The sequence below is a fragment of the Diabrotica undecimpunctata genome, chromosome 1 (assembly GCF_040954645.1).
Source record: "Diabrotica undecimpunctata isolate CICGRU chromosome 1, icDiaUnde3, whole genome shotgun sequence".
Lineage (NCBI taxonomy): Eukaryota > Metazoa > Arthropoda > Insecta > Coleoptera > Chrysomelidae > Diabrotica > Diabrotica undecimpunctata.
The window spans coordinates 20291481-20319051 of record NC_092803.1 but is presented as its reverse complement, the minus strand read 5'-3'; the positions used below and the strand labels follow the sequence as shown (position 1 = coordinate 20319051).

At 31.9% G+C, this 27571-nt stretch overlaps 2 protein-coding genes across 2 annotated transcripts in view; one reads left to right on the top strand and one right to left on the bottom strand.

Moving 5' to 3' along the window:
• Positions 1 to 168: 168 nt before the first annotated feature.
• On the bottom strand, positions 169 to 14110 carry LOC140438042 (uncharacterized). Its single transcript, XM_072527756.1, has 4 exons — positions 14010 to 14110; positions 6730 to 6900; positions 6264 to 6437; positions 169 to 365 (listed from the first exon to the last, which is right to left on the bottom strand). The coding sequence occupies exons 1-4, from the start codon at positions 14070 to 14072 to the stop codon at positions 204 to 206; spliced, it is 570 nt and encodes a 189-aa protein (XP_072383857.1). The 5' UTR covers positions 14073 to 14110; the 3' UTR covers positions 169 to 203.
• A 258-nt stretch (positions 14111 to 14368) lies between these two features.
• GABA-B-R3 (gamma-aminobutyric acid type B receptor subunit 3) overlaps positions 14369 to 27571 on the top strand; it is a 15679-nt gene continuing 2476 nt past the window's right edge. The window contains exons 1-10 of the mRNA XM_072521809.1: positions 14369 to 14980; positions 15145 to 15334; positions 15388 to 15525; positions 15697 to 15972; positions 16053 to 16155; positions 16207 to 16211; positions 18054 to 18218; positions 18274 to 18492; positions 22750 to 22810; positions 24995 to 25371. Of these exons, the coding sequence (XP_072377910.1) occupies positions 14787 to 14980; positions 15145 to 15334; positions 15388 to 15525; positions 15697 to 15972; positions 16053 to 16155; positions 16207 to 16211; positions 18054 to 18218; positions 18274 to 18492; positions 22750 to 22810; positions 24995 to 25371 (1728 nt within the window). The 5' untranslated portion in view covers positions 14369 to 14786. The remainder of the gene's footprint in view (positions 14981 to 15144; positions 15335 to 15387; positions 15526 to 15696; positions 15973 to 16052; positions 16156 to 16206; positions 16212 to 18053; positions 18219 to 18273; positions 18493 to 22749; positions 22811 to 24994; positions 25372 to 27571) is intronic.

Here is a 27571-nt window from a genome sequence, read left to right as displayed (position 1 = left end):
CTAGCTCCCACAGGTACTTGATAAACAAACAGTGTTCATGTCTGAAAAAGGAACGAGAAAACACATTTTAAATGATCGATAAATAAAGAAAAAAAGCATATAAATTTAATATTATAATATTTAATGTTACACTTGTATTTTTGTAAAAAGTAGTACATGCCTCTAAATCTTTTGTATTTTGAATTTCATTAATATATATATATTTAAAATTTAGAATGTTCTGTAATCGTTTCTACGCATGTAATAATTCTTTTAGTATTTAGTTCTATAATCGTAGTCCTATAGAGGAATCGTCCAACAATAGGAAACGCATTTTGCTGTGAGTACTCATTATTGAACACCAAATTCTTTAAACTGTAGTTACCCTGAAAGAAAACAGAAGAAAGATCAACATTTTTCGATATTCGAAACATTCAGAAAGTAAAAATACAATAAGGACTGTATAAAACAGGAATTTTTGTTAAGTTTGCATTCATAACCCGTAGAAGCGTCCACAATAAACAAAATAAAATATCAAGATACTCTTTCAGTTGCTAAATGTTGTCGCTTCGCTCTAACACTTTAATTAATTCTTCATCTGTTTGCTCAATAACGCTGGTATGAAATTTGCTATCATTTACTTCCTGATTTTCTATAATCCTACAGTGAAGACCTTGGAAAAACATAAAACGACGTGGAAGACTGGAAATGCGATGGTCTTCTTCAACATTAACTCATATAGGTATCGTTTGAAATGAAATTAGTGGTGTACTGATAATTAATATAATTGTCTCGTCCTCAAAACGTATCTATTCGATAAGTATGTTATCTTGTATGTTGTGTATAAATGGACTGTTGGCTACGGCATGAATGCGTGCTGGTGAGTTCAACTTTTCTGAAAATTTCACGTAGGATTTTTCTATGTAACCATTACGCTATTCAAATGTATACGTTTAAAAAAAAGTATAGAGAGGTGCGCTGCATTCGACGCGTGATTGTATGAGAGATTCATATGTAGTTTTGTGTCAGTTGTACGGAATTTTTCGCATAACAATCTAAGGATACAGTATTTTCTTACCCTGTTAATGGTGTTACCTGAATTTGTCTTCCAATTCAGCTCTCCCGTTAATTGAAAGATGATGGGTGTGAGTGGGCGAGGTGATTGTCTTCAGCCCTATGAAATAGGTTTTTAAAAATGATAGCTTGTGTTTTTAATATTTTGTGATTCTTTATATTTCATCATCTTCGTGATCTTCATATTCATAATTTCTCAACTATGTTGAGTTAATAGTTCGAATATCGTTAGGACTCTATTTAACAAGGCCTTACAAGAAAAAACTGTTATTAGTTTAGGTAAGGTTAGGTTAGTTTTATTAGTTTCTATGAGGGAACCAATAATGTTGCTTTTTATTCTTTTTGTATCTTTATAATTTTTATATAAAGCTAGTTAATGATTAGTTAATGATATTTTTAATAACTGTTTTTGAACGACTTTCTTATGCCTCACTGTGTCTTATGCTGTAAGATTTAACATATTTATAAAAATTGATAATTAATATTTTGTTGGACGTCTTGATTGTGTACTTGATGTCTGAAGCTAATTCTACCGTTCTTTGGTCACGTGTTTCGCAAAGGTGACAATAATTTAGAGAGATTCATTATTTGAGGGGTGCCAACTCCCAAACCATAACGTTGTAAGTGTCACTCGAGCTGAAACTGAAATACGTTTTATATGATTAAAGCGTTGTATGTGCCTTTACCTTTACTCTTGAAGCCAAAGCTCAGAGATGCTCCCACCTTGAATACTGAGAAAGAGAAAGTCATAACGTTGTAAGTGACTTATCAGTTGCAACCACAGTTATTACAATCAGTCTACGCAAAATGGCAGACGAAGTTCTTGAGTGTGTGACTTTAGCGTCAAAAAAACATGTTTTAAATGCATTTAAATAAAAAAACTATTAGAAAAGGTAGTATAAACAGAGTACTTAAGTATATAAATACCAAAAATAAAGAAGTAGGTGAAAAAATTAAACAAAAGGAGGTAAGTTATGACAAAAAAATATTTTTGTTGTGATATTAAAATGGCACTTCTCTTCTTATAGTGCCGTGCACCTATAGTGCGTTGGCGAATTATCTTAAGGCCAGTTTGCGACAATTGTTTGCGACCTACTCATCTCTTGCCTTCAATCTTTCCCTGGATGATTAGTTGAGGGATTGCGTATTTTTTTCCTCTCAGAATATGGCCGAGGTATCCAATTTTTCGTACCTTGATCAAATTGAGTAGTTCTCTCTCAGTATTTGCCTTTCTTAAGACTTCCTCGTTTCTAACCCTATCTATCCATGGTATGCGGAACATTCTTCGCAACGTCCACATTTCGAAAGCCTCCAACTTATTAATGTACGGTACTCTTAACGTCCATGTTTCCATGCCGTATAACAATATGGACCTTACATAGCGTTTAACCATCCTGTAGCGGAGATTGCGGTTACATAGTAGCGGTTTAAATTTGATAAAAGCTTGTATTGCTTATTCGGTACGGCATTTTATTTCTTGTTGAGGATCACATTGGTCATTCATCATCATTCCCAAGTATTTAAATGTTTTCACTTGATCGATTGGAGCATTATCTACTTGCAGTTCTATTCTTAAAAGTGCGTTTTTTCTTATTGTCATGCATTTAATTTTTCCAGCATTTATCTTCAAGCCATATATTTATCCTACGGTGTTTATTTTATTTAACATCAACTGCATATCATGTTCGTTGTCTGTTATTATCGCGGTGTCGTCGGCGTAACGAATGTTATTTATCGGGAACCCGTTTACCTTTATTCCACACTCAGAGCCTTACAGTGCCTCTGCAAAAACGTTCTCCTCATAGAGATTGAACAGCATAGAAGACAAAATACACCCCTGTCGTCGCACCCCTCTTAAAATTTCAAATTCTTCTGTGTTGGTTGATTTGTTCAGTCTCACTTGTGCTTTTTGATTCCAATAGAGATTCTGGATAACTCTTATATCTTTTTCGTCAATATTAGCGTTGTGTAGCACTTTTATCATTACGTCATGTTTTACGGTGTCAAACGCTTTTTCATAATCGAGGAATGTTATAACTATATCTATGTTAGACTATGTTTTGTACAAGCGTATTCAAGCAGAAAGCTGCTTCACGTGTACCCAGTCCGCTCTTGAAACCAAATTGTGTCTCACCGCTTAGATCTTCCAGCTTTCTGAACATTCTTGTGTAAAAGATGCGAAGAAACACCTTAAACAAATGGCTCATTAAACTTATCAGTCTGTGGTCTTTGCATTTTGTCGCTCTTTGTGATGTAGGGATCATTATAAAGGTTTAATAAAGCCAATCCGTTGGAATGTGGCCGGTGTTATATATGGCATTGAAAATTGTTAACAGCATGTCGATGTTATTATCTTCCAACATTTTTATGGCTTCCGTAGTAATTCCATCCGGTCCAGGAGCCATGCTTAGTTTTGCTACTTTTATAGCGTACTCCACCTCGGCGCGAATAATGGGAGAGCCGGATAAATTTTCCGTGGGTAAATAGTAGTGGGCAGATTCGGTCTATTATCCGCAAAGAGGGACGAAGCATAGTCTATTCAGATTTTAGCTAGTTCTTCCTGGGTATGAACGTAGTTTCCTTGATCATTCTTCAGGCGAGTCTCATGGTGTTTCTTGTATATACTCGAAATTTCTTTAACCTTTTTATGTAGTCCAAAGCTGTCTTCCTTTTCTTGTATTGAATCCAATTCTTCACAAAGTTTTTTCATCCAGCTTTCCATTGCGTTTTTAATTCTTGCCCTTATCGTACGTTGGATTTCCTTGTATTCCTGTTGATTCTGCTGAAAATGACACTATTTACTATTAAATTACACTATTAAAACACTAATAAACACTATATCTTTGGTTTCGGCTATATTTTTTGCTTAAAGTGTTTTTTATTTATTAATAATCTAAGCAAATACGATTTATTTGGTCATTAGTGTTAACATTTTTTAGTTATTATTTTCGTTTATTTCGAAGATATCCTGCAAATGCCAGTTCTCATGTATATGTATAACACTAGATTGCCGTAAAAAGCAATTCGGTGACTTTTGGATATGGGGAATTATAACGAACAACAAATATATCTAAAACCCTCAATCGAGTCTGATTATTAAATAAAGGGAGGCATGGTAGTTACGATGATGCAATCCAAAGCTGGCGACAGCGGACATACAAATATATGCGAATAATTCGGGGCATGTCTGATGTTCAGGTATTTAAAATTTAGTATCTTTCTTAGATAGATATATTTGGTGTCAGTAGACGACGTGTGCAGATTCTGTCCGAGAAAATTGGTTGTGATGACGAAAGTATGAAAGATAAACGGGGCGGCAAAAGACAAAGATGAGAGAAGGATTGGAAAGAAAAGATCATTGATTATATATTGTCAATTCCATCACAAGAAAGTCACTACGGTAGAAGTGACGCTCCAAATCGAAATTATCTCCCGACAGAGCTTAATGTAGTTAAGTTGTACAAAAGATTTTTGGAAAAGTACTTTGCTGATTCTACCGAGCCACCAGTATCTAGATAGTGGTTTAATGATATATTTTTGACAGAGTTTAATCTTTCATTTAAGCCAACACGGGTTGATACATGCCCAACATGTAACCAGCTTAAAGTAAAATAGACACAGCTCGAACAGAAGAAATAAAAGCTGATGCTGAGCAAAAACTAGAAATTCACCACAGGCAAGCTGACGTGGCAAGACAACAAATGAATAAAGATTACATAGAATCCAGAGGAAACAACTCAGATATTCGAATTATTAAATTTGATCTCCAGCAACAAATGTATCTTCCAACATTAATTCATACCCAAATGTACTACAGCCGTCAGCTTGCCTGTGTTAATATGAGTATTCATTTAGAAGACGAAGGAAGGGGCATCATGCTCTTCTGGAATGAAACTGTCGGGCAAAGGGGGTCTAACGAGATAGGTTCTTGTCTTTACAAGTAACGGAATAGGATTCACTACAGATAAGCAAAAGCTAATTCTCTGGTCAGATAATTGTGGTGGTCAAAATAAGAACCAGGGTTTACTTGTTATGTATCTTGTTTTGATTGCAAAAGGTTTCTTTTAAAAAATTACTCATAAATTTCCTATAAAAGGACATACCTTTCTCGCATGTGATCGTGGTTTTGCCACTATAGAGAAAGCAAAGAAGCATGCCAAGCCGCTTATACCAAAAGACCAGATTGAAATTATTGCTCAAGCTGGAAAGAAAAATGTGTTCTTAGTAGTGAATACTAGAACATTTTTTTGACTGGATGAATCAAGCTAAATTCATGATAAACTCTAAAAATTTGCAGATATCTTCGGCTACTATGATTCAAGTGACATCTGAAAACTTTGGTGAAGTTTATATAAAAAAAAGATACGCGGATTTTGCTCCACGAAGGCGAGTTTTGAGGAGTTTTAAATCGAGATGAAGGAAACCCCTGTGCCATTGTCTACCGAAAAAAATAAAGATATCCAAGCCATGCTACCATATTAGCAGGAGAAGCAAACAATTTTTACGAAAATCTTACAAAATGCTGATTTTTAAATTTTTAAAAAGTTACTTAAGTAAAAAAATAAATGTTAGCTTTATTTTTACTATAATTATTGTAAATTTAATCTTTTTCTTTTGACTTTTAAATGCAAGTAAATGCACACATAAATAATACCACTTACAACGTTTTGTCTCTTAGTGTTTTTAAATTAATTAAAGCATACACTATTTTATTTCACTAGTCTTCAAATTTGTATGTCAATAGTGTTAATTTAACCAAAGTTTAATAATAAAAATATTAAGAATTATTTCTTTTATTATTTTTCAACTAAAACAGTTTTTTGTCTCCACTGAAAACTTTTATTTTGAGCACTTACAACATTATGGTTTGGCGCCCCTCATTCTGCAACACCGTTAAAGCAACTCAAGGTAAAGACAGATAGAAAACATTTGTTAGGAGTATTGGAGCAAATGACCATCCTTAGGAATAAAGAAATGACAAGAGAGAGAGAGAGAGATAATGAGGACGTCCGAATATGTCCTAGTACACTTTCCTAGCGAGAAAGTAGCATACCTAGAATAAAATATTAAAACCTACATTAAATATCCTAATAATACAGTTGTTAACTTCTGTTTTACACTCCAAATGTATTCTATTTTAAGAAAATCCAAGTTTATCACATGGGTCATTCTCCAAACCAAAAAGTTAAAGCACGACACAATATACTTACAGGTGGTATTGGACATTTTTCAGGCTCAGCTACTCCCATATTTGAAGTGAAGTCTATCCAGTGTTTTCTGAAATTCTTTAAAAATATATTACAGGGATCTACCATCAAGGGAATAAATGGAACAGCCATATGCCCACCTCCTCCATTACTAAGTTTTTCTGCCTTTAGTGTGGCCTAAAATTAATTGTAAGCAATTGGTGTTAAAAAAAGGTGTTTAGAAATATCTTATGGTATATGAATGAATGATTATCATCATCACTGGTTCTATAATACTAAAAGTATTATTATTTCACTGGAAGCAAATAAATAATTAAAAAAATATATTATTCAAAAAGTGTTTCACACCTCCCACTTCTCCCCTGTTATAAATTTTTTTGAAAATAACAGTAAAATATAGATGGACAGAATATTGGAAAGAGATGAATTAAATTAAAACTTAATTATTTAAGGTTAAAGTTAATCTTACCCCTAAAGTATCATCTATGGGCCTTTTCCATGTTATGTCAAAGCTCAGAGTCTTTGCCGTCCGGTTGATTTTCTTAAACACCACATTTCTTAATGGCGATTCAGAGGCACTATATTCTGGACCGGTACAACCTGCCATGCTCTGCATGATATATTTGTATGTTCCCATGCCCTATAATAGACATATAATAATCTGAAAGTTAATAATAAAAGTAAAACTTCATATGACATATACACATAAATGGGTTATTTCATTTCTAAAACGATATCCACAATGAAGAACAGTACTATAATCCCTAACATTCTTACGGAATTATTAATAAGTAGGTAAATAATAATTTGCACCCAAGCAGACGTATTTCAAAATATTCGCAAAAATCTTCAATAAGGGGCGAAATTGACTTTATTTTTACAATTGACTTACAATTAATAAGATGTTAAGAAATTTAATACAGGCACAAGAAATGAAATTTGTATAACTTGTTAAAGGTGGTCGAAGGTAAAATTCGATTTACTTTTGCTTGAAAATAATTTTACAGAATCTTTGTCGGAAACATACAACATAAAAATTCTTCTTATTCTACTTCGGCTTTTTCCCATACAAGTTTGTCGTTTTTGTCCTCAACATTGTATTAAAAAAAACTAGCCATTTATTAATAATAGCTAAAATAAACTTGGTACTTAGAGGAAAGGTGGCAAAGTCGTACCCTGAATTGGATTTTACTTAATGACATTTATACTAAAGTAGTTTGGCTTCCAATTTAGGAAAAAAACTAACCTAACATTATCTAGGAATAACTTTTCTTAGTTTGAAATACATATTCTAAAAATATATATTATATGAATCTGCTAACTTTTGCAAAAGTTTACAAAATCGGCACTTACAAAAAAGTGCTGTAAATTCGGACCCTTCTTTTTCCTCATATTTCGTACCTACTAGAAATCTAATGGATCATGACTGGTGTAGAAATAATTCACAGTTAAATAAATATATAAATTTATTTCATTTTAAAATAGATTGATTAACAAACTGTGTACAAATCTGACTTTTTAAGTACCTTAAATACAAAAATATCAAAATAAATTAGCTTTTTCATAAAAGGCGTAGGTTTATGAATCTATAGAATCTAATTTACTGGCAGAAGTCATATACAGGGTGAGTCATGAGGAACTTTACATACTTCTACCATATGTAGAGTCCCTCAGGGAGCATATCATGTGGCCACTAAAAAATGTCAACTCCTCTTCTTTATTAATTAACAGGGTGATTTGTGTAATTGACCATTTATTTCATTTTACTGTAGTGTTTATACGGCTCATTTGATTTTTTTAATTTTTGCATGATACAGTACACTACTATCAAGCATTCGACTGGTATTAGCTAAATTAAAAAAATTCCAGGACTGGCTTTGGAAAAATTAATTTAGGGATTCGTATTAAATATTACACCCTGTATAAATTTTTTTTAAAATGCAATAAGTGATTTTCAGACTACATAAATAGCCAATGAAAACGACATATGCGACAATGTTGTCGCACTTTTATTAAATTTTTAGTGAACGATCAAATCTTACCAAAAATAGAACAACCATAATGATGTATCAAATTGTAAGGTATTAATTTAAACAAATGTTATAAATTTCAAACATTTTAATTAAAATGAGTTCCTACAACATAATCTAATACGTAGAAAATTAACATCTTTACTGTCACTTTGTATTATCTCTACGATAGAATCAATTGTTTTTCAATTTTAAATTTTTACTCATAGATCGTATTGGGGCATTATTTTCGATAAAAAATAAATTAAATTGATTAAAAAGTCAAACCTCTTGTATGTGTTAGTTTTTGTTGATTGTAAATGATTAAAATTTTATGTCAAATAATAATACATTGCATCAACTGTACTAAATAAAAATAAATCTAAAAAAGTTTAAAATGAAAGTTGGCGTTGACCGTTTGACGTTTCTTGATATTTTATACCCATTGTCATTATTGTCATTATCAATTGTTATTTATGTGTACAAGAATACATATTTCTTCTGTCATATCTACGTTAAGTACATTGTGTTAGTTTTGGTAGAGCTTTTGTTACTTTCGTTCAAAATGCCACATCAGTTTTCGACCACAGAATATGCAGACATAATATTTGTTTATGGATTCTGTAATGGGAATGGTAGGGCTGCTAGTAGAGAATATCGCAGGAGATTTCCTAATCTTCGAACTCCCAGTCATCCAACATTTGGGTCAGTTTTTAATTATTTGCGAGAAAATGGCACTTTTCCTAGTGGAACAACAGAGCGACATGTAGATGAAGCGCAGGAAGATGACATTATGGACGCCGTTACTATGAACCCTACAATAAGCACTAGACAAGTAAGTCGAGAACTCAATGTTACTCAATCAAAAGTAAGTAGAGTCTTACAAAAAAATAATCTATACCCATATCACATTCAAATGGTTCAGCGACTACATGCTGGAGATGAGATCGATAGGTTGGAATTTTGTAGATGGATTAACAATAATCGACCAACGCTATACAGGACACTATTTACAGATGAAGCCCAATTTACAAGAGACGGGATAAATAATTCACGAAATTCACATGCGTGGGCAGAAGAAAATCCCCATGCTATTCGAGAACGTCGTTCTCAGTTAAGGTTTTCGGTTAACGTGTGGATTGGTGTCATAAATAACCAATTAGTAGGTCCTCACTTTTTTGATGGTCCTTTAACAGGGCAGGTCTATTTGAACTTTCTACAAAATATTTTGCCGAATTTGCTTGCCAACGCGAACGTTGCTATCCGAGGGATGTATTTTCAGCATGATGGGGCACCCCCACACTTTTTACTGGCAGTGAGACAACATCTCAATAATGTTTATGGCAACAGGTGGATAGGACGTGCAGGTCCTATTTCGTGGCCTTCAAGATCCCTTGATTTCAATCCCGTTGATTACAATATTTGGGGACGATTGAAGCAACTAGTTTACGCAGTGAATATTAATAACCGACAACAATTAATTGATAGAATTATACATTGTTGTAATACTATTAGAAACGATCCCCAGAGTATCCGTAATTCAATACGTCAATTAACAATTCGGCAACAAAAATGTGTACAGGCTGCAGGGTTTCATTTCGAAAATCTATTTTGAATTATTTTTATTTTGTTACCATTATTGTATCTTTTCCAGTTCTAATTTATGGGTTTATCATAACTATGTACATATTTTTAGTTTTTTTTTAAATTGTTCTTCGTTATTGTTAGTAGTTACTGTTTTTTGTTGTGCAGTGACCCAGTTTATCATTTCAATTAAAATGTTTGAAATTTATAACATTTGTTTAAATTAATTACCTTATAATTTGATACTTCATTATGGTTGTTCTATTTTTGGTAAGATTTGATCGTTCACTAAAAATTTAATAAAAGTGCGACAACATTGTCGCATATGTCGTTTTCATTGGTTATTTATGTAGTTTGAAAATCACTTATTGCATTTTTAAAAAAATATATACAGGGTGTAATATTTAATACGAATCCCTAAATTAATTTTTCCAAAGCCAGTCCTGGAATTTTTTAGTTTAGCTAATGCCAGTCGAATGCTTGATAGTAGTGTACTGTATCATGCAAAAATTAAAAAAATCAAATGAGCCGTATAAACACTACAGTAAAATGAAATAAATGGTCAATTACACAAATCACCCTGTTAATTAATAAAGAAGAGGAGTTGACATTTTTTAGTGGCCACATGATATGCTCCCTGAGGGACTCTACATATGGTAGAAGTATGTAAAGTTCCTCATGACTCACCCTGTATGTAATCATCTTTTTCCGCACTGGTACATGCAACATGTGCCCAACATTGACATATTAGGCATTTGATCCACTGTTCACCCGTCACTGACTTGGACCATTGTTCGTTGGAAAACATGCACGTCACATCCGATTCGGATGAAATTAGTCTCTTTTTGATTTTCTGAATTATATTGATATCAGAGACAAATGATCTTCTTTCTCAGATGAAGATCCCTTGTGTATGTCAAAATCTAATTGTCTCTTGACCTGAGAGCTAGGTTTATGCTTTTTACACTCTTTCTCTAAGTTTTCTTTATTTTCAGACTCTAACATCTCCTTTTTTATTCCAGTCTTCTTCCATTTTCTTTTGGCGTCTTTATGTGTTTGATATTTTTTTCCTGGCAGAACCATTTTAGCAAAATCTACCTCTAAGTCTCCTTTAAAAGGAGACGAAGTGATTATGGCCGACTTGCAGGGCTTAGGGCCTCCTTTAGATGATTTTTTGATCAGTTTGGACACAGGCAAGATTTGAAAGGAGCTTGTGTAAACTGAAGAAGGATTTGAAAGAGAACTTATGGGGGGAATGGCAGAGGTAGGGGAGGAGGTTCTACCAACTAAGTTGAGGTGGACGTGTAATAAATAAGCTTCACGTATGGTATCGTATGGTACATTTATTTAAACAGACTAGATACTTATGATTTGGTTTATTAGTTATCTAAGTATAATACTAGATAGTACTCAGTTGACGTTGACAATATTAACCTCGACCATTCTCTTGATTCTTCATTTTTTTTTTGTTATTATAATATGTTTGTTATTTGTTAGTTGATACACGTTATTTTCACTCAGGTAAAAGGCCATCCGCCGAAGATCTCGCCTAGTCAAACCTAAAAATGTAGATTCCATGACCAAATAATACTTAACCAACTGTTTCTCCAATTCGGAGGGCAAGACAGTAAGCTTTCCTACCCTAACAGAAGCTGCTTTTGCTGATTCTTCATATTTTTCCATTGACAAATGCATCAGCGTGGTCTTGGGTATTTCGAAAGTCTTGGCAGCCTTCTTCCATCCCATTCTTTTCGCCCTAGTGGCTTCTATAGCCTTTGTCATATTTTTCTCCGACCAAAACTTCTTCTTCTTTTCTCTAGTAGTCTTCGGCATGGTTTCTTAATCTGCAAATATAACATTAGGAATTAGTTTTAAATAATGGAACGTTTTTACTTGGGACCCGAATTAGAAATAAAAGGGGTTCGAATTAAAAACTCCAAGGGGTCCGAATTAGAAAATAACACTTGCACATCAAAACTAACCTCACTCAAAAACTTTGCAGTAGAATTGTTTTTTCGTCACTTTAAACACTACGCTTATTTACTACATACTACGTTAGTATTAAATTCTTACCTTCACGAGAACTATCGTAGGAAACAATAAACAGGAACACTGCAAATATTCCATGAGTCACAAAAATAAAAAACACTCTCTAAACCTAGTGACTAACTGAACTGCGGCAGAACCTCGACATCCGGCAATGCCAAGGAAAGCTTTATGCCAAGGAAAGCTTTTATGTTTTCCCATTGGCAGCAGCAGTCAATTCAGAGCAGCCGTCTCAAAAGTTCGAATAGCTATGATGATTGCCGACCTCCGCCGCGGAGATGGCACTTGAAGAAGAAGATTGGCAGCAGCGCCTCTGTACAAAACTGCACTAGGGGTCCGAATTATCAGCAGAGGTCCGAATTTACCGCGGTTCCTCTACTTGCAGACTTCATTAATTAAAAAAATAAGAGTAATCATGAATATAATGGAAGCATAAATTACTGAATTTTGATTTACAGTTAATATTGGCTATCAGCACATGTATTTGGTTGTATAGTAGCTTTCAGTAGAAATCAAAATTAGACCAACTTGGCACAAAATTAATTACTAAATTTACTAGACAGAAGCGTGTGTATTTAGTGAATATATATATATATATATATATATATATATATATATATATATATATATATTGTTATGATGTATTATTTGTGAATGATGAGCAATGAGTGTTTTTTAATAATATATATCGCGGTTCTCAAAGAATTAGTTTGGAAGCACTTTTTGAAATTATCTTTATTATATCTATTATGAAACACACATATATATCTAACATAACCAATGTAAAGTTTAAAATAAACTATCTTTAAATTAAAATTCTCATGAAACTAATTAAATTATATAGATAATGTAAATTTTAAACAAACTATCTTTAAAATTGAAATTCTTATGATACTAACTAAATTATATTAACAAAATTTTGTACCTTTCTTTCACTGAATGCCTAAATAAAATGTTCTCCAAAATAAAGATTTTAATCACCACTCAATGTCTTCGTTCTCAGCCTCGGTTATCCTTGTTTTTGTGAAATTACTTTTTTCAATTATCAGCTTCCACCAATTTAAAATATTTTTCTTGTTAACAGCATTTATATTTATTCTTCTTTTCAATATACCAATATCCAATCACCAAATATATTATATAATTTTAATTTTCAATTAATACTTCTTCCATTATCCAATCACCATAACATAATTTTTAATCTTCAATAATATTATCTTTATACTGTTTCTTAATCTTCATTGAACTTATTATATTGAACAATTGGACCTTCTGACTGACTTACTGAACAACTAAATGTGTCTGTCTTCTAACTAACTTTCTTACTAACTGACTGGCTTAATAGTAACTGTAACTGATCCCTTGAATCCAAATCACCGGGTATTTATATCTTTTTCCATGTTCCAGAATCATCTGGCAAGAAATCCTATTAGAATTGTTCCATTTCCTCCATATGAATGTTCTCGAAACAGTATATGTTCGATTATGTCCATAGACATAACCATATTCGAGAACGTTCTACCGTAAACAAAGGTTAAATTCTGTATTCTAGAGAATTCCTTTCTTTTCTATCGAGAATTTTGTTGACATTTAGGCTTTTCAGATCAGAATATAAACTTAAATCAATAACTTAAACACTCTAATTTAATAAACTACACATTTTAAACAACATACTATTATAACCCCACTTATATTCGTAATTATTAATTTCTGTAACTTATGACACTTATTCAAAGTAGGTATATCTGGTTGCCTATGCACATGGCTCACTTAAATATATTATAATTATATAAAAAAAACTTTTTACACTTATTATATGCTAATTTCTTAAGAATACCCTCATATAAATAATTTTTATAAAATTCTCTAGTATATAACTTGTTAAAATAACCAAATATTTTTTGTGTAACTTATAAATTATTTTCTTTAAACACCAATCATCTCAATATATATATATATATATATATATATATATATATATATATATATATATATATTATGAGGTAATGTAAAATTATATCTCTATAAAAATCTAAAACATATATAAATTGTTGTTGGAAAATTGTGTTCGTAATACTTTTATATTTTATAGTAGTCTTTCATAACTTACTTGAATTATATCTAAACACCATAAACCAATTAAGATAAACCCAAATAAAAGTTTACCAATCATGTTCAAACTCTTTTATGCGTTAATTCAGGACAACTAACCTATACCATTTCACCCATAATTGTAGAAATACCATTTAGTGAGTGATAAGAATCAGCAATTTTTTATTTAGTATCATTTAGTTCATTTATATGTGCAAAATGACTGGATTGATGAATTTTTGATGATGGTTTTGGTGTATTCACAGATTTTTGGTAATTTTATAGTAAATTACTGTTCACATATTGTTCCTTTATTACAGATATTGTTTAAATTTAGATATTAAGCAAGTGTATAATATATGATTTTTTGCACAAAGAGTTAAACTGTTTAAAAATGGGATTGAATTATTAAAATATCGATAGAAAATAAAAAAAAATAAGTAAAGAAGTTAAGAGAAGAAAAAACGGAAGGTAAAAGCAAATAATGTGATAAACGTAAAATAATAAATATAAAATAAGATGAAAGGGACATGGGAAGTATATTATTTAATCATCAAAGTTATTCTCATAATTTTTCGTTAATACTTTTCATTTTCTTTTCACTCTGTATATTTCACTTTAACTACATTACATGTAACTCTTATTCCCTGCATTGCGCTTGTTGGATAAAATTTCCGATTCATCATTTTTAAAAAGACAAAGCATATCCCCTAGCACTTATCCGGTTTAGAGCACCACTTGTCTATATTCGAAGGCCTCATATAATAGGAATATTCAGTTCGTAATTATTATCAACATGAATCACTTGCACCCTGTGTACAAATCATTTCTTGTCGTGTTTTTTTCGCTGGCTTTATTCAGTCTCAATTCCATAAGGAAGCAGATATGGCATAAAGGGGACTCTTGTGGAAATGTTAGTAGAGTGGTATTGCGGAAAGATGGTGAGATTTTGGACACGGATTGGTACTTTGAATCTGGTACTAACGAAAGGTGAGTTTATAAGTTTTAAAATATCTTTTTACCAATAATACACTTGATTTAATTTTGAATGGATTGTCTTATACATTATATGTTTGCTTGTTATCCTTTACCCAATATAAACTTCTTAGAAGCTATACTAAAAACGAAATATATAAACGAAACTTTACTTCTAGTAATATAACAACCAGCGACAATGACACTCAAAAATTGTACATTCTGGGCTTGTTTGAACTGTCTACTAAATGGGGAAAACGATTAGAAGGAAGTCATGAAATGCTTGGAGCTCAATTAGCAGTCAAACACATAAATTCGTTAAATATGTTGGGAAACTATAAATTAGAGTTGCTTGTAAATGATACCATGGTAAATTACAGGATCAATTTTTATTCTTAAAATAACTTGTACTAATTTTCTAGTGTGATCCAGGAGTGGGAATGGACAGACTTTTTTATGCATTATATTCAAGACATGCCATATTTATGGTTCTGGGCTCTAGATGCTCCAATGTTACTGAAAAGCTAGCACACATTGTATCTTATTGGAACATCATTCAGGTGATTATACGATTTTTTGAAATCTGATATACTTATTTTGATCAATTACAGATCGATATATTATTCACGTGAATTAGCATTACTCCATAACTGCAGAAATTAAACTTTAATGTAATTTATAAAACATTTACTCTTTTAGTAAACCTCAGTCAGACTTTTTTTATTTTTCAGATATCTTTTGGATCAACTTCGCCATCTTTAAGCGATAGGAATAAATTTCCCTTATTTTTTCGCACTGCAACGACAGATTCATCTCACAATACAGCAAAAGTTCAGTTTGTTAAGGAGTTCGGTTGGAAAGTTGTGGCTACATTCACTCAGAATGAAAACGAGTTTTTGCTACCGGTCAATCATTTAATAGCAGATTTGGAACGAGCTGATGTACAGTGTATTGCGTCGCTAACATTTTCTCTTGATAATTATAGGGAACAACTAGAAGTATTAAAAGTAAGTTCAAACTGGGTCATTTCTAACTGTAAAACCATTTTTTCCGTGTAACAACACTAACAACTTTTTGATTTTTGTAGAACTTGAATGTGAGGATTATATTTGGAAGTTTTTCTTCAGAAATGAACCACAAAATCATTTGTGCTGTAAGGATAATTATATTTTTTAATTTAAACATTTATAGTGACCATACTAAAATAAAACTTATCTAATTTTAAATAACCTATGAATTAGCATTTGTATTAGTCCCAACACTTTATTCTAAACTAACATGACCTATTATAATCATAGACATATATACTTACTGCTGGTCCAGATGAAGTGCCTAATTTTTTATTAAAAAAGTGTGTATGTACCCTTGTAATACCATTTGTTATATTGTTTAATAAATCTCTGGAAACCTCTGTGTTTCCTTCTTTATGGAAAGAAAGTTATGTTATCATAAAGACAATATTGAAAATTATGCGTAATATTTCATAACAAAAAATCCACTGCAACAAATTTGGTTTGCTATCAATCTGATATATTATCTCATATGGAAGACCGTAAACGGGTATATCCAATATACACAGACTTTCCCAAAGCATTTGATCGTGTAGATCACTAAATACTTTTGGGCAAATTAATTAATGTAGGCTTTCAAGTCAGGTTTGTTGAATGGATTAAAAACTCTACATCTGGGAGAAGTCAAAGAGTCAAGATAGGTTGCTATATATCTGACAGTATCACAGTAACATCTGGAGTTCCGCAAGGAGGCCACACTTCTCCAATTCTTTTTAATATCTTCGTTAACGACATTACTTCCTGTTTCCTAAATTGTAAATGTCTAATGTTGGCAGATGACGTGAAATTTTGGAAAGTTATAGATAGTTAAAAAGATCAATCCTTGCTACAAGATAACTTAGATGTAACAAAATGTTGTTTTATAAGTTTTTCTTGTAAAGTCAATAGAATTGGAACAAGCTATACTATTAATAATCAGCCACTGAATTATTTTTCTTCTATTCGAGATTTGGGTGTTATTTTCGATGAGAAGCTTACTTTCTGTGACCATATAACTCTATTTCAATAAAGGCATCTTGATGACTTCTTGGTTGCGTTACTAGGAATTGCAAGTATTTTTCCATTATTTCGACAAGATTAGTATATTGTTGCTTAGTTAGAACTATCTTGGAATACTGTTCAGTTATTTGGTCACCCTATTTTCAGAACAATATTGATACTATAGAAAGAGTCCAACATGAATTGTTAAGATAATGTGCTTACTACGTCCACACTACTATTGAAAATCATGATTATTCTTGTATCGAACAACAATTCTCTTTACCCTCACTCAAGAGCCCTTGTGATATATCAGGAGTTATATTTATATATAAGATCATACATGGATTTATTTATTGTCAAAACCTGTTAACCCATCAAGCTCTACCTTACCACAATGTTTTCAATATTCCTTTCCAGAGAATAACCTATGATATTCACAACCCATTGTATAGATACATGGGGCTTTTAAATGCTTGCGATTCTGATATTTTCAATATAACTTTAACTCGGTTAAAAAGATCTCTAGCTTTGAGATATCTATATTGGGATTGTTAAATTTTGTTCTTGTTATATTTTGTTTGTTTTTTTTTATAGTATGTAAGATTTTTAGTCTCATTTTTTTTACTTTTTAATATTGATTTTATATTATAAGTAATTTCAAGTTTCGAATCCTAACTGTGATATTGTATATTGTAATTTAAACTATTAATGGGGTTATCCCGTATATTAAATAAATAGAAGATAGACTAATCGTTGTAATACCAGTCAGTTCCCCCGATTTGCCAGGTTTATCGACCACGTGATCTAAATGACCCATGAAGAGGTCACAAGGTCAATAAACCCGGCTCATTAAACAGAGATGCAAAGACTGCTTTGCGTAACTTTTCTCTGTCGCACTGCGGGAACAGGCTGGTATTGCAACGATTAATCTATCTTGTACTAAATGTCTATGATTATAATATAACCCAACATAACCTACCTTGAATCCTTCTGTGCTAAGGTATTTTAATTGATTAGATTTCATATACTATATTTAGGTACAACAAATGGGAATGCTAGACAAATATGTGTGGATTTTGCAACAAAGAAAAACTTTTAACTTAAACATCTCACAGTCTTGTGTTTTACAAGAAGATATGACTGGTATCATTGCAATGTCCAATTACGGTGATACTAAGGACAACTGTTTATCAATTTCAACGGTAAGACATTCGGAAAAATCTGCTAAGACTTTATAGATTATATCTATGCTTTTAGAAAGAACCAGAATTCCTTAAAGAAATAGAAGTGTTAAGAAGTTTCAAATCTCCGTTCCCGAGATTAACCTACGATGCAGTGACTGCTATTTTTCATGCTTTAGAGGGGCTTGAAATTAATGATTGGTTTGAAGTAAAAGATGGTCTTTATTACTTGAAGAAAGCAGTCGTTAAACAGTTGGTTCAAAATATGAACTCACTAACTTTTGTTGGTTTATCGGTAAGTACGGGAAGTTGAAAAAATGCGTGAATAAATATTCAGGTATAAAAATAATTGTTTGAATGAATATACTCATTTACAATTTATATAATTTAGTGGTAACTGACACAATATATGTTGAAAGTAGCTGTTGACATCCCGACATAGAAACGGGATCATCATCATCATCAACATCATCACCATCAACAGCTATTCCATCCATCGTTAGATGTGAGCCTCCCTTAAGTGTGTCCATCTGGTTTGAGGTCTGCTTCTACTTCTCTTGTTTGCTCTTGGTCGCCATTCAATAATTCCCTTCGTAAAACAGTTATCTTCCATTCTTCATATGTGTCCTACCTATCTTAACATACTATCTTTTGGATTCCATCTGTATTTTTTGTTTGTCTTTATGTTTTTTCATTGGACTTTCGATCGGCGAGCTTAATGTTGAGCATTCTCCCTTCCATAGATCCTTGTCTCACTTGAACTTTGTGGACTATGTTATTAAAAGGCCTTGTTGCAGTTTTATATGTCAGTACCACCTTGATTAAAAGTGTTTGCTTTTAAAGTATTTGGTAAGTTTGATTTAATTACTGTTTGTAATCTTCCGAATGCTACCCATGCTAAGAAACATCTTCTATTTAAGTCAGCATTTAAGCTAAGCTTTGTTAATTAGATTTTTGTCCCAAGTATATATATATATATATATGACTCATCACATCTTAATAGATTCAAGGCATGGAACAGAATGAATAAATTGCAGAAGTTATAGGGGCGCAAACATAGACACAGATCATTGCCTAGTGATTTCAACATTAAGGGCTAAAATTTCAAATACTAGTAAAGAATATAAAATAAATACAAAAGAATAAAATGTGCAAAAGCTCAAAGATGCGAAAATTGCAGAACGGTACTCGGAAAGCATCACCAACAGGCTAAGGAATCAAAATGTAAATAAAGAATGTCAGACAGATATAGACTCGTACCGGGCCACAATAAAGGGAGACATTGAAGCAGCAGCGAAAGAGGAAACTGTAGAGAATTACCAGACAAAGAGAAGAGAAGAAAAGAGGATACACAAAAGAAAAAAAAACAAAACCACCTAAATGAGGAACTTAAATAAATAGAAAACCTCAACAGAGAGAAAGAATTCAGAGCATTCTATAAGAAAGTTAATACCAACAGAAAAGAATTCAAGGCAACCACAAGACAATACAGAAGTCAGAATGGCGACCTATTACCAACAAGGAAAGATGTATTGAATATATGGGTAGAATAGAAAACCTGGAAGACAAAAGAGCTGACGTAAGAGGAACAGACGAGATGAAAGAGGAACCACCAACGATTCTTGAAGTTAAAGATGCTGTTAAAAAACTAATCAGAAACAAATCACCCGGAATAGATAATCTCCTAACTGAACTATATAAAGAAGGTGGCCATGATACCATAATGGCATTACAGCAGCTTATAAAAGAAATATGGACACAAAAACCCTCCCCAATTATTGGAATATTGGAATACTTTCCACCATACACAAAAAATGAGATATCTTTGAATGCTCTAACTAAAGAGGAATTACGCTTCTAAAAGCAGCGTATAAAATATTTTCCACAGTACTACGTCATCGTATGGCACCATATGCAGAACGGATATTAGGAAAATACCAAGCTGGTTTCAGAGGTGGTAAATCGACAATTCATCAGATTGAAACCCTGGAACAAATTTTGGAGAAAACACTGAAATATGGCATTGATACTCATCACATATTTATAGACTACAAAGCAGCCTACGACTCTGTGAATAGAAGAGAAATGTTCAAAGCAATGAAAAAGCTAGGAATACCAAATCAGTTGGTAAATTTAACAAAACTAACTCTTGAAAAAAATTGAATGTAGAGTACGAATTCAGGGGGAACTCTCTGAACGTTTTAAAACAAATAACGGGCTGCGCCAGGGAGGCCCTATATCCTGTATACTGTTCAATCTGGCTATAGAAAAAGTTAAACGTGAGTCACAAATAACAACCACTGATTCAATATATAAGTAATTAGTGCCAACCCTGGCCTATGCTGATGATATCAATATTGTTGGGAGAACGGAAAACGCTGTACGAAAGGCGTATGTAGCATTAAAACAATCAGCTACAAAAATAAGTTTAATAATAAATACAAACAAAACGAATTATATAAAAATAAGCATGCAACCACAATTACTACGACCACTTGTTATAGAAAATGACGTCATCCAAGCATTGAACGGATTTGTATACCTGGGAGCGCTCCTTAACACTAAAAATAATACTACTGCAGAGATAAACCGCAAAATTTGCACGGCCAACAGATGTTATTTTGGGCTCAATCTCCTCTTTAAATTCACAATTATATCGAGAAATACAAACATAAAACTCTACAAAACAATAATACGCCTAGTCCTAACATATGGTTCAGAGACCTGGACTCTAACAAAAAATAATGAAAAATGTTAGGATGTTTTGAAAAAAAAGTACTAAGCCGAATTTATGGAGCACTGAATGACAATGGAATGTGGAGAAGACAACACAATTTCGAACATTATAGAATATACCAGGAATCTGATATCGTAAAACATATTAAGATAGGACGTCTGAGGTGGATAGGACATGTAATGCGGATGAAACAAAATGAACCAGTTAGAAAAACGCTCCTTAATAGACCCATTGGTCAAAGGAAGACCGTATCCAGTCATATATAGAGATTCGTTTGTTAGATATTTAGTTTTTGCTAGATTTATTTTTAATCTTATTTCATTTGATTTTCTATTTACTATTTAGGTCTAATAGAATTTCCTGAAATTCTTTTCTGTATTTTGCTATTAACGCAACATCATCGGCATATCTCAGGTGATTCAGGTTTTTGCCGTCTATCGTCACTTCTTTATTTCCCCATTCTCAAGTTCGGAACATATCTGCTAGAGCTTAAGTAAATAGCTTGGGTGGGATAGAATTTCTTTGTCTAACTCCTCTTTGTATTTATAATTTTTCTGTAGTTATATTTACAATATAACACTATGGTCAAATAATTAAATTCTAAATGAGCTAAAAGTCAGCCAACAGCTATCCAGCAAAGTCCATCTCTAACAATTAATAAAATACTTTGTACATTTTATGACATAGAAAACGGAAAGACTTATTATCCAAGGAAAAGCAGAAGGCCGAAGATCACGGGGAAGATCTCGAACAAGAACTATCGAAAGATCGTTAGAGACAATACACAATGACCACTACACTCTCTCTGGGGGTTCAGGACTGAAGAACGAGAGTTCATTTTTAAAAATCTTGTAAATATTTATAAAAACCGAAATTTCTGACTTAGTTTGCAATTTTCTATGCAACAAACAAGGATAGAAATATTACAAAAACGCCATTGTGAAGGTTTTTATATGACTTATAAGTTTCTTACTTACAAAATGGTTTCAAATGCTTTACTTTTTGCTGATGGATGAAAAAAGCGAAAATTTACCGTGTTTCTCTTAATTTTTTAATAACTAATTAAGTTCGACTACAGGAAATATAATATAGGTTCTTGTTATAGACGTCCATACCACTCAAAACAACTGTCGTTTACCTGGAGGGGTCAGTGTCACAAGGAGGGTACTTTTTTGTTTATTTTGGCTTATTAAAAAAAGAAAGTAAAAGCATCATCGGTATAAAGCATTCAAAAAGTTCGTACTCAAGTTTAACAACGTTACAGGATAATAGTCGATATTGACCATAAAAGCATTAATAGATATCTAGTATCAGAACAGCACTTTAAAGAATGGAAAAACTCCTCACAAACTCATCTTGGCAATTGATGTTGATATCTCTTCTTAAAATATTATTTTCTTCTTATTATTGTATGGAGTCGAAACATGGATTCTACGAATAAATAGTATGAAACTACTGGAAACTTTAGATTTTTGAGCATTCTGAAAAATGCCACAATTCCGTAATTTATTAGAATGACGAACTGCAGGACGAATGAAAGTGTGTTACAAATGATGGGGACTGAGGGAGAAATTCTAAACACTATTAAAAAGGCAGAATAGGCTATCTACGTCTCATAAATGAGAGAAAAAAACCCGGGAATAAGAAAATGTTCACGGTTAAAAAATGTAAATGAGTTTGAACACGAGTGGAAACACGTTTACTAAGAACATGAAAAAGAGAAGGAAGTTAGATATTTTAGTAAATAAATAACATATTTAAGAAGCCAAAACATTCTTGGGTATGTCCTATTTAATATGTACCATATTATTTTAGGGTCCAGTGAGGTTAAATGGTGGTGACAGGATAGCAAACTCATTGATTCGACAATTTCAAGGTAAAAGCAGGTCTCACTACATCTTTATAGGTACAGGGTGGTCCTTAAGTAATTGTACACAAAGAAACAGTAGATTCGACACTTTAAAATATTATGATTTAAAACTTGCTTTAATACAATGTCGATATTAAGAAAGATACAGAGTATTAAAATTTAAATTTAAAATGTTATTTTATAACTTTTATATTTGTGGGCATTTATGTATACAAATTTATAACTGGGTGCTTTTGAGTATAAGAAATTATAATTTGATGCATACTTTGATGTAGCTGATAGGCATAAATTTGCGCTTAACTGTTTTTACTCTTTAAGTTAGCGCTATTTGTGTCAAAACATATTATTTTACCAAAAAAAAAGATATGTGTTAATAACTTAAAAACTAAAAAACAGTTTTCAAAATAATAGCATTTTACAAATCAGCTGCATAACTCTGATTTAACACAGTAACTCCAGGCTTCGAAAAAAAAAACATAAATACTTCTAAATTTTAGTATGAAATACCTTTAGCTAAAGCTAATAGTTTCCTAAATATTAAAGAAAAAATGGTATACGCTAATATTTTTTACATATATAAGTGGGATAATTATTAAATTTTTATGGGATTTGACATCAAGCATTTTAAGTTTTTTATTAAATTAAAGTCATAATAAAATACATTTTATTTAAAAATCATTAATAAATAGTTAAACTAAATAAAGTAAGTGTTATGTCCACCATTTTTTTTTTTTTTTTTTTTTGGCTTAGACTTATCGTCATACAGCCAGACACAAAAAGACTAAGACAGTCATCATTCACCATTTTCTTCAAGACATATATCAATACGTTCCATAAAAAATCGTCTCATATCAAATAGCATCATTGGTTCAAAAGAAACTGCTGCAGTATTTATTTCTTCCCAAAGTTGGTTGCGAGTATTTATGGGATTCTCATATAAACGTTATTTCATTGCGCCCCATACATCAAAATCAAGCGACTTAAATTCTGGACTACGTGGTGGGTAAAGAAAATGACTACCGCGGCCAATACAGCGTTCAGGAAAGTTGGTATTTAAGTATGTTCTCTCTGCCCTCATATAATGTGAAGGTGCTCCATCTTGCACGAACCACATATTTTGCCTTAGTTTACTGGCTAATTATTCCAACAAATCAATAAAATCATTTCGTAAAAAATGTAAATAAGTAACTAATAAATTATTACGTAACTCGCATGACCCTAAAAGATGATTACCAATGATTCTACATTATACTTTTATTTTAAATTCATCTTGGAAATGCCTTTCTCTCTTAACATGAGGATTTTCAGTGTCCCAGAAATATTTGTTCCTTAAATTAATAACACCACGGAGTGTAAATGAACCTTTGTCCGTAAATAATATTCTACCGACGAAGGAGTGGTCAAGAATTTGCCTGTTTAAAATATAATTTACAAATCTGCATCTTAAAGGAAAATCTGCTGGAAATAGATTTTTGCACAGGTTTAAAAGGTTAGGGTGAAAATGCTCGCGGTGTATAATTTTTAAAACTGAAGTTGTGCTGATTCCTAACGCTGAAGATAAACTTATTTGAGAATCATCGTCAACACTAATCATTACTTCATCCTTTTCATCAGGCGTAATGATTTTCGGCCGGCCTAAGTTGTCACATTTAGGATGAAATAAATCACTTATGCCTAAATTCCGAAATAGATGTTTAACGGTTTGGTGATTGGGTATCTTCTTAAATGTTCCCTTTTCGCTACACGCCTAATAAAAATATGGTTGACAATAAATAGCAATCATATCTCCCACATCGATATTAGAAAAATTATGATGCATCGGAATTTTCTGCTTTTATTTAATAAACCAAAAAGAACTAGATACATATTAATAAAGTAAAGTTAAAAAAAAACTTGGGCTCTAATGGGTTAATACTAAATGGATGTGTATTATGTATAAATAGGTGTCAAAGATAGTTAATATTGAAGACTAAGTTTAAACAATTGGTGCATTACTGGATGCCTCCCTGTATATCATAATACTTTAATTGTCAGTCCTATTACTTATTTTTTATTATCAACCTAAATATTTAGGTTGAGCTTATATAGATAGATTGTAATTAAAGTAGGGTTAATAAAAGAAAAAGATCTATACTTTTCTTAACTTTCATTACTGCTATGCATCACACTATTCTATTTATTATTTTTTAGGTGGTACTTTAAAGATTGTAGCAATTTTTGACTCAATCAAGAATCAACTCAACTTTTCCTGCGACAAATGCAGAAAGATAATTTGGAAAAACAACGAAATACCGCTGGCACGACGCACACTCAGAGTTTCCAAAATCAAAATTCCGAATGTTGTCTTCGTTGCCATTATACTATTTTCTGTTTTCGGTATTGCGGCGTCCATCAGCTTCTTATACTTCAACCTAAGGTTTAAGAGAAAAAAGTTTGTCAAACTATCGAGCCCAAATTTGACTAATATTACTGTGCTAGGGTGTATATTAGTTTATTTATCAGTCGTGGTCTTGGGATTTAATAACTCTTCAACGTATTTGAGCAGATACTTTGATACATTTTGTTCTGTAAGTATTAATTGAACTTTTTTTAAATACATTCAATAACAGTGCAGTTTAAATATGTGGGAGTATTTAATTGTGGTATCGAACATTCTAAATAAAAGTCTCTCTACACTCTACCTGTGTCAGCACATGACAGACCTGAGGAATCCTGCTATATATTTATAAGAAGTCGCTTAACCCTTAACTGGTGAGGTGCACAATATGTTACGTACTAGATGACGTACATATTACTTTAAACTACAAAAAATATATTAGATTTGAAAGAGATACCTTGATTATTACATGATTATTTAACACATTCTGAATAAAACCCTTTACTTTGACAAGCATAAACTTTATTAGTAACTAAAACAAATTTTGTTGAGAATTTTAACAATTAATCTTCAAAACTACAAAATGAAAGCATATTCTTATAAAAAAAAATAATAGCAATTCTAAAATGTCATATTTATTAAGAAATGACACTAGATTTATTGGACCAAATTTATTGTTCACAACAATCCCTACAATTTTTTTCTGAACATTCCGCACTAATTGGTGTATTACAAAATTTGCAAGAGGATACAGTTTTCTTATCTTTGAGCCTACTTTCCACGGCGTTTTCTTTTGTTTAAATTGTTTTTATTCATAGCAAAGGGCAACGGAAATTGCAAGATTTTTCCAATGGAAATTCGGAGTTCTCGTGACACCCATGTGTTCTTGATTCTTCTATGAAGTTGAAATTTTACGATAGAAAAAGCAAGCTCTTTGATAAACTGATATCTAGATTTGTCTTCACTATTTTTCGTGCATATATATATATATATATATATATATATATATATATATATATATATATATATATATAGATATATATATATATATATATATATATATATATATATATATATATAGATATATATATATATATATATATATATAGATATATATATATATATATATATATATATATATATATATATATATATATATATATAACATACGAATTTACGGACGAAATGTTCAGGAGCTGAAAAAAAATTGCCATCGGCCACCTTCGAGTTCGTCTGCTTGTCGAAAAAGTAGCACATTTTTGGTTTAGACTATCGGCCCCATCTTTACTCATGTCATAAAAACAAATTATTTCTTCTTTTCAAGTCTCAGCATCAGTAGACTTGATTCTATGCATGAAAGAAATCATTAAAACTGCCCTATTCTTTTTTGGAACATAAGACAAAAGTGTTTTATTAGATGTAAATCCATATAAGGACGAGTTTTCAGCTCTATTTTTTTTTAGCATTCCAACGTAAGTTAACTTTTTCTCTAATAATTTATCAAAAACTTGAACGGAGCTGAAAAACTTGAACCCTTTTTAGTGCAATTGTATACCGAAAAATGTCCCTCCCAGTTCCATCTGTGGCATAAAGACTATCAATATCTTCGTTTCTTCGATTTAAATCTTCGATTTAAAAATAAATGAAAAAACAAAATGCAAAAGCACTCTTTTAGTTCTACCAGGTCAACATCAACTGATTTAATTTTGTGTTGGTCTTCCATTTGTCCTTCTTATTATTTCAAAGAGGATATCGTTTGTAAAGATACACTGCCAAAGATCTAGTGGTGTTGGATTTTTGAAAGCCCTCACATTACCTTTGATATTAGCAATTTTCCTGACTAGATTGACAGAAAGAAATTGTGTATGAGTTCTCTGAGCAGGTTCCTTTGTCCATTTATATCTGTTCTTCCATAAAAGGCTCTTCTTTTATTAGTTGCTTATTCGTCTTCACTACTCTCAGAAGAAGTCTGTTCCAACACTGTTAAATCCTCGTCATTGGTTCCCTCGCTTTGCTGTGTGTCGGACGTAGAGTCGAATAATTCTACTTTATTATTTGTTTCCTTTTCTGTATCGCTATCTAAATCGCTCAAATCGCTAAACCACTGCACTACAGTCTCCTCAAAGTTGGGATCATTGTAGGATACTTTTTTTGATGACCCACTAGCCATTTTACAAAAAACAGTAAGTACATAATGATCTACATAATAAAAAAATTATGCTTACAGTGAGGTGATGCCTTGACGTACCCCAGCAAATATTTAGCAGGAAATAAAAGTAAAATAATAATTCACAAGACCTTCTCCTCGCAACTGCTCTCATACAACTACTTGACCGAGGAATTCCTAAAGCAGTCGGGTGATAACTTGAGATAACCGTAACTTTGAGATA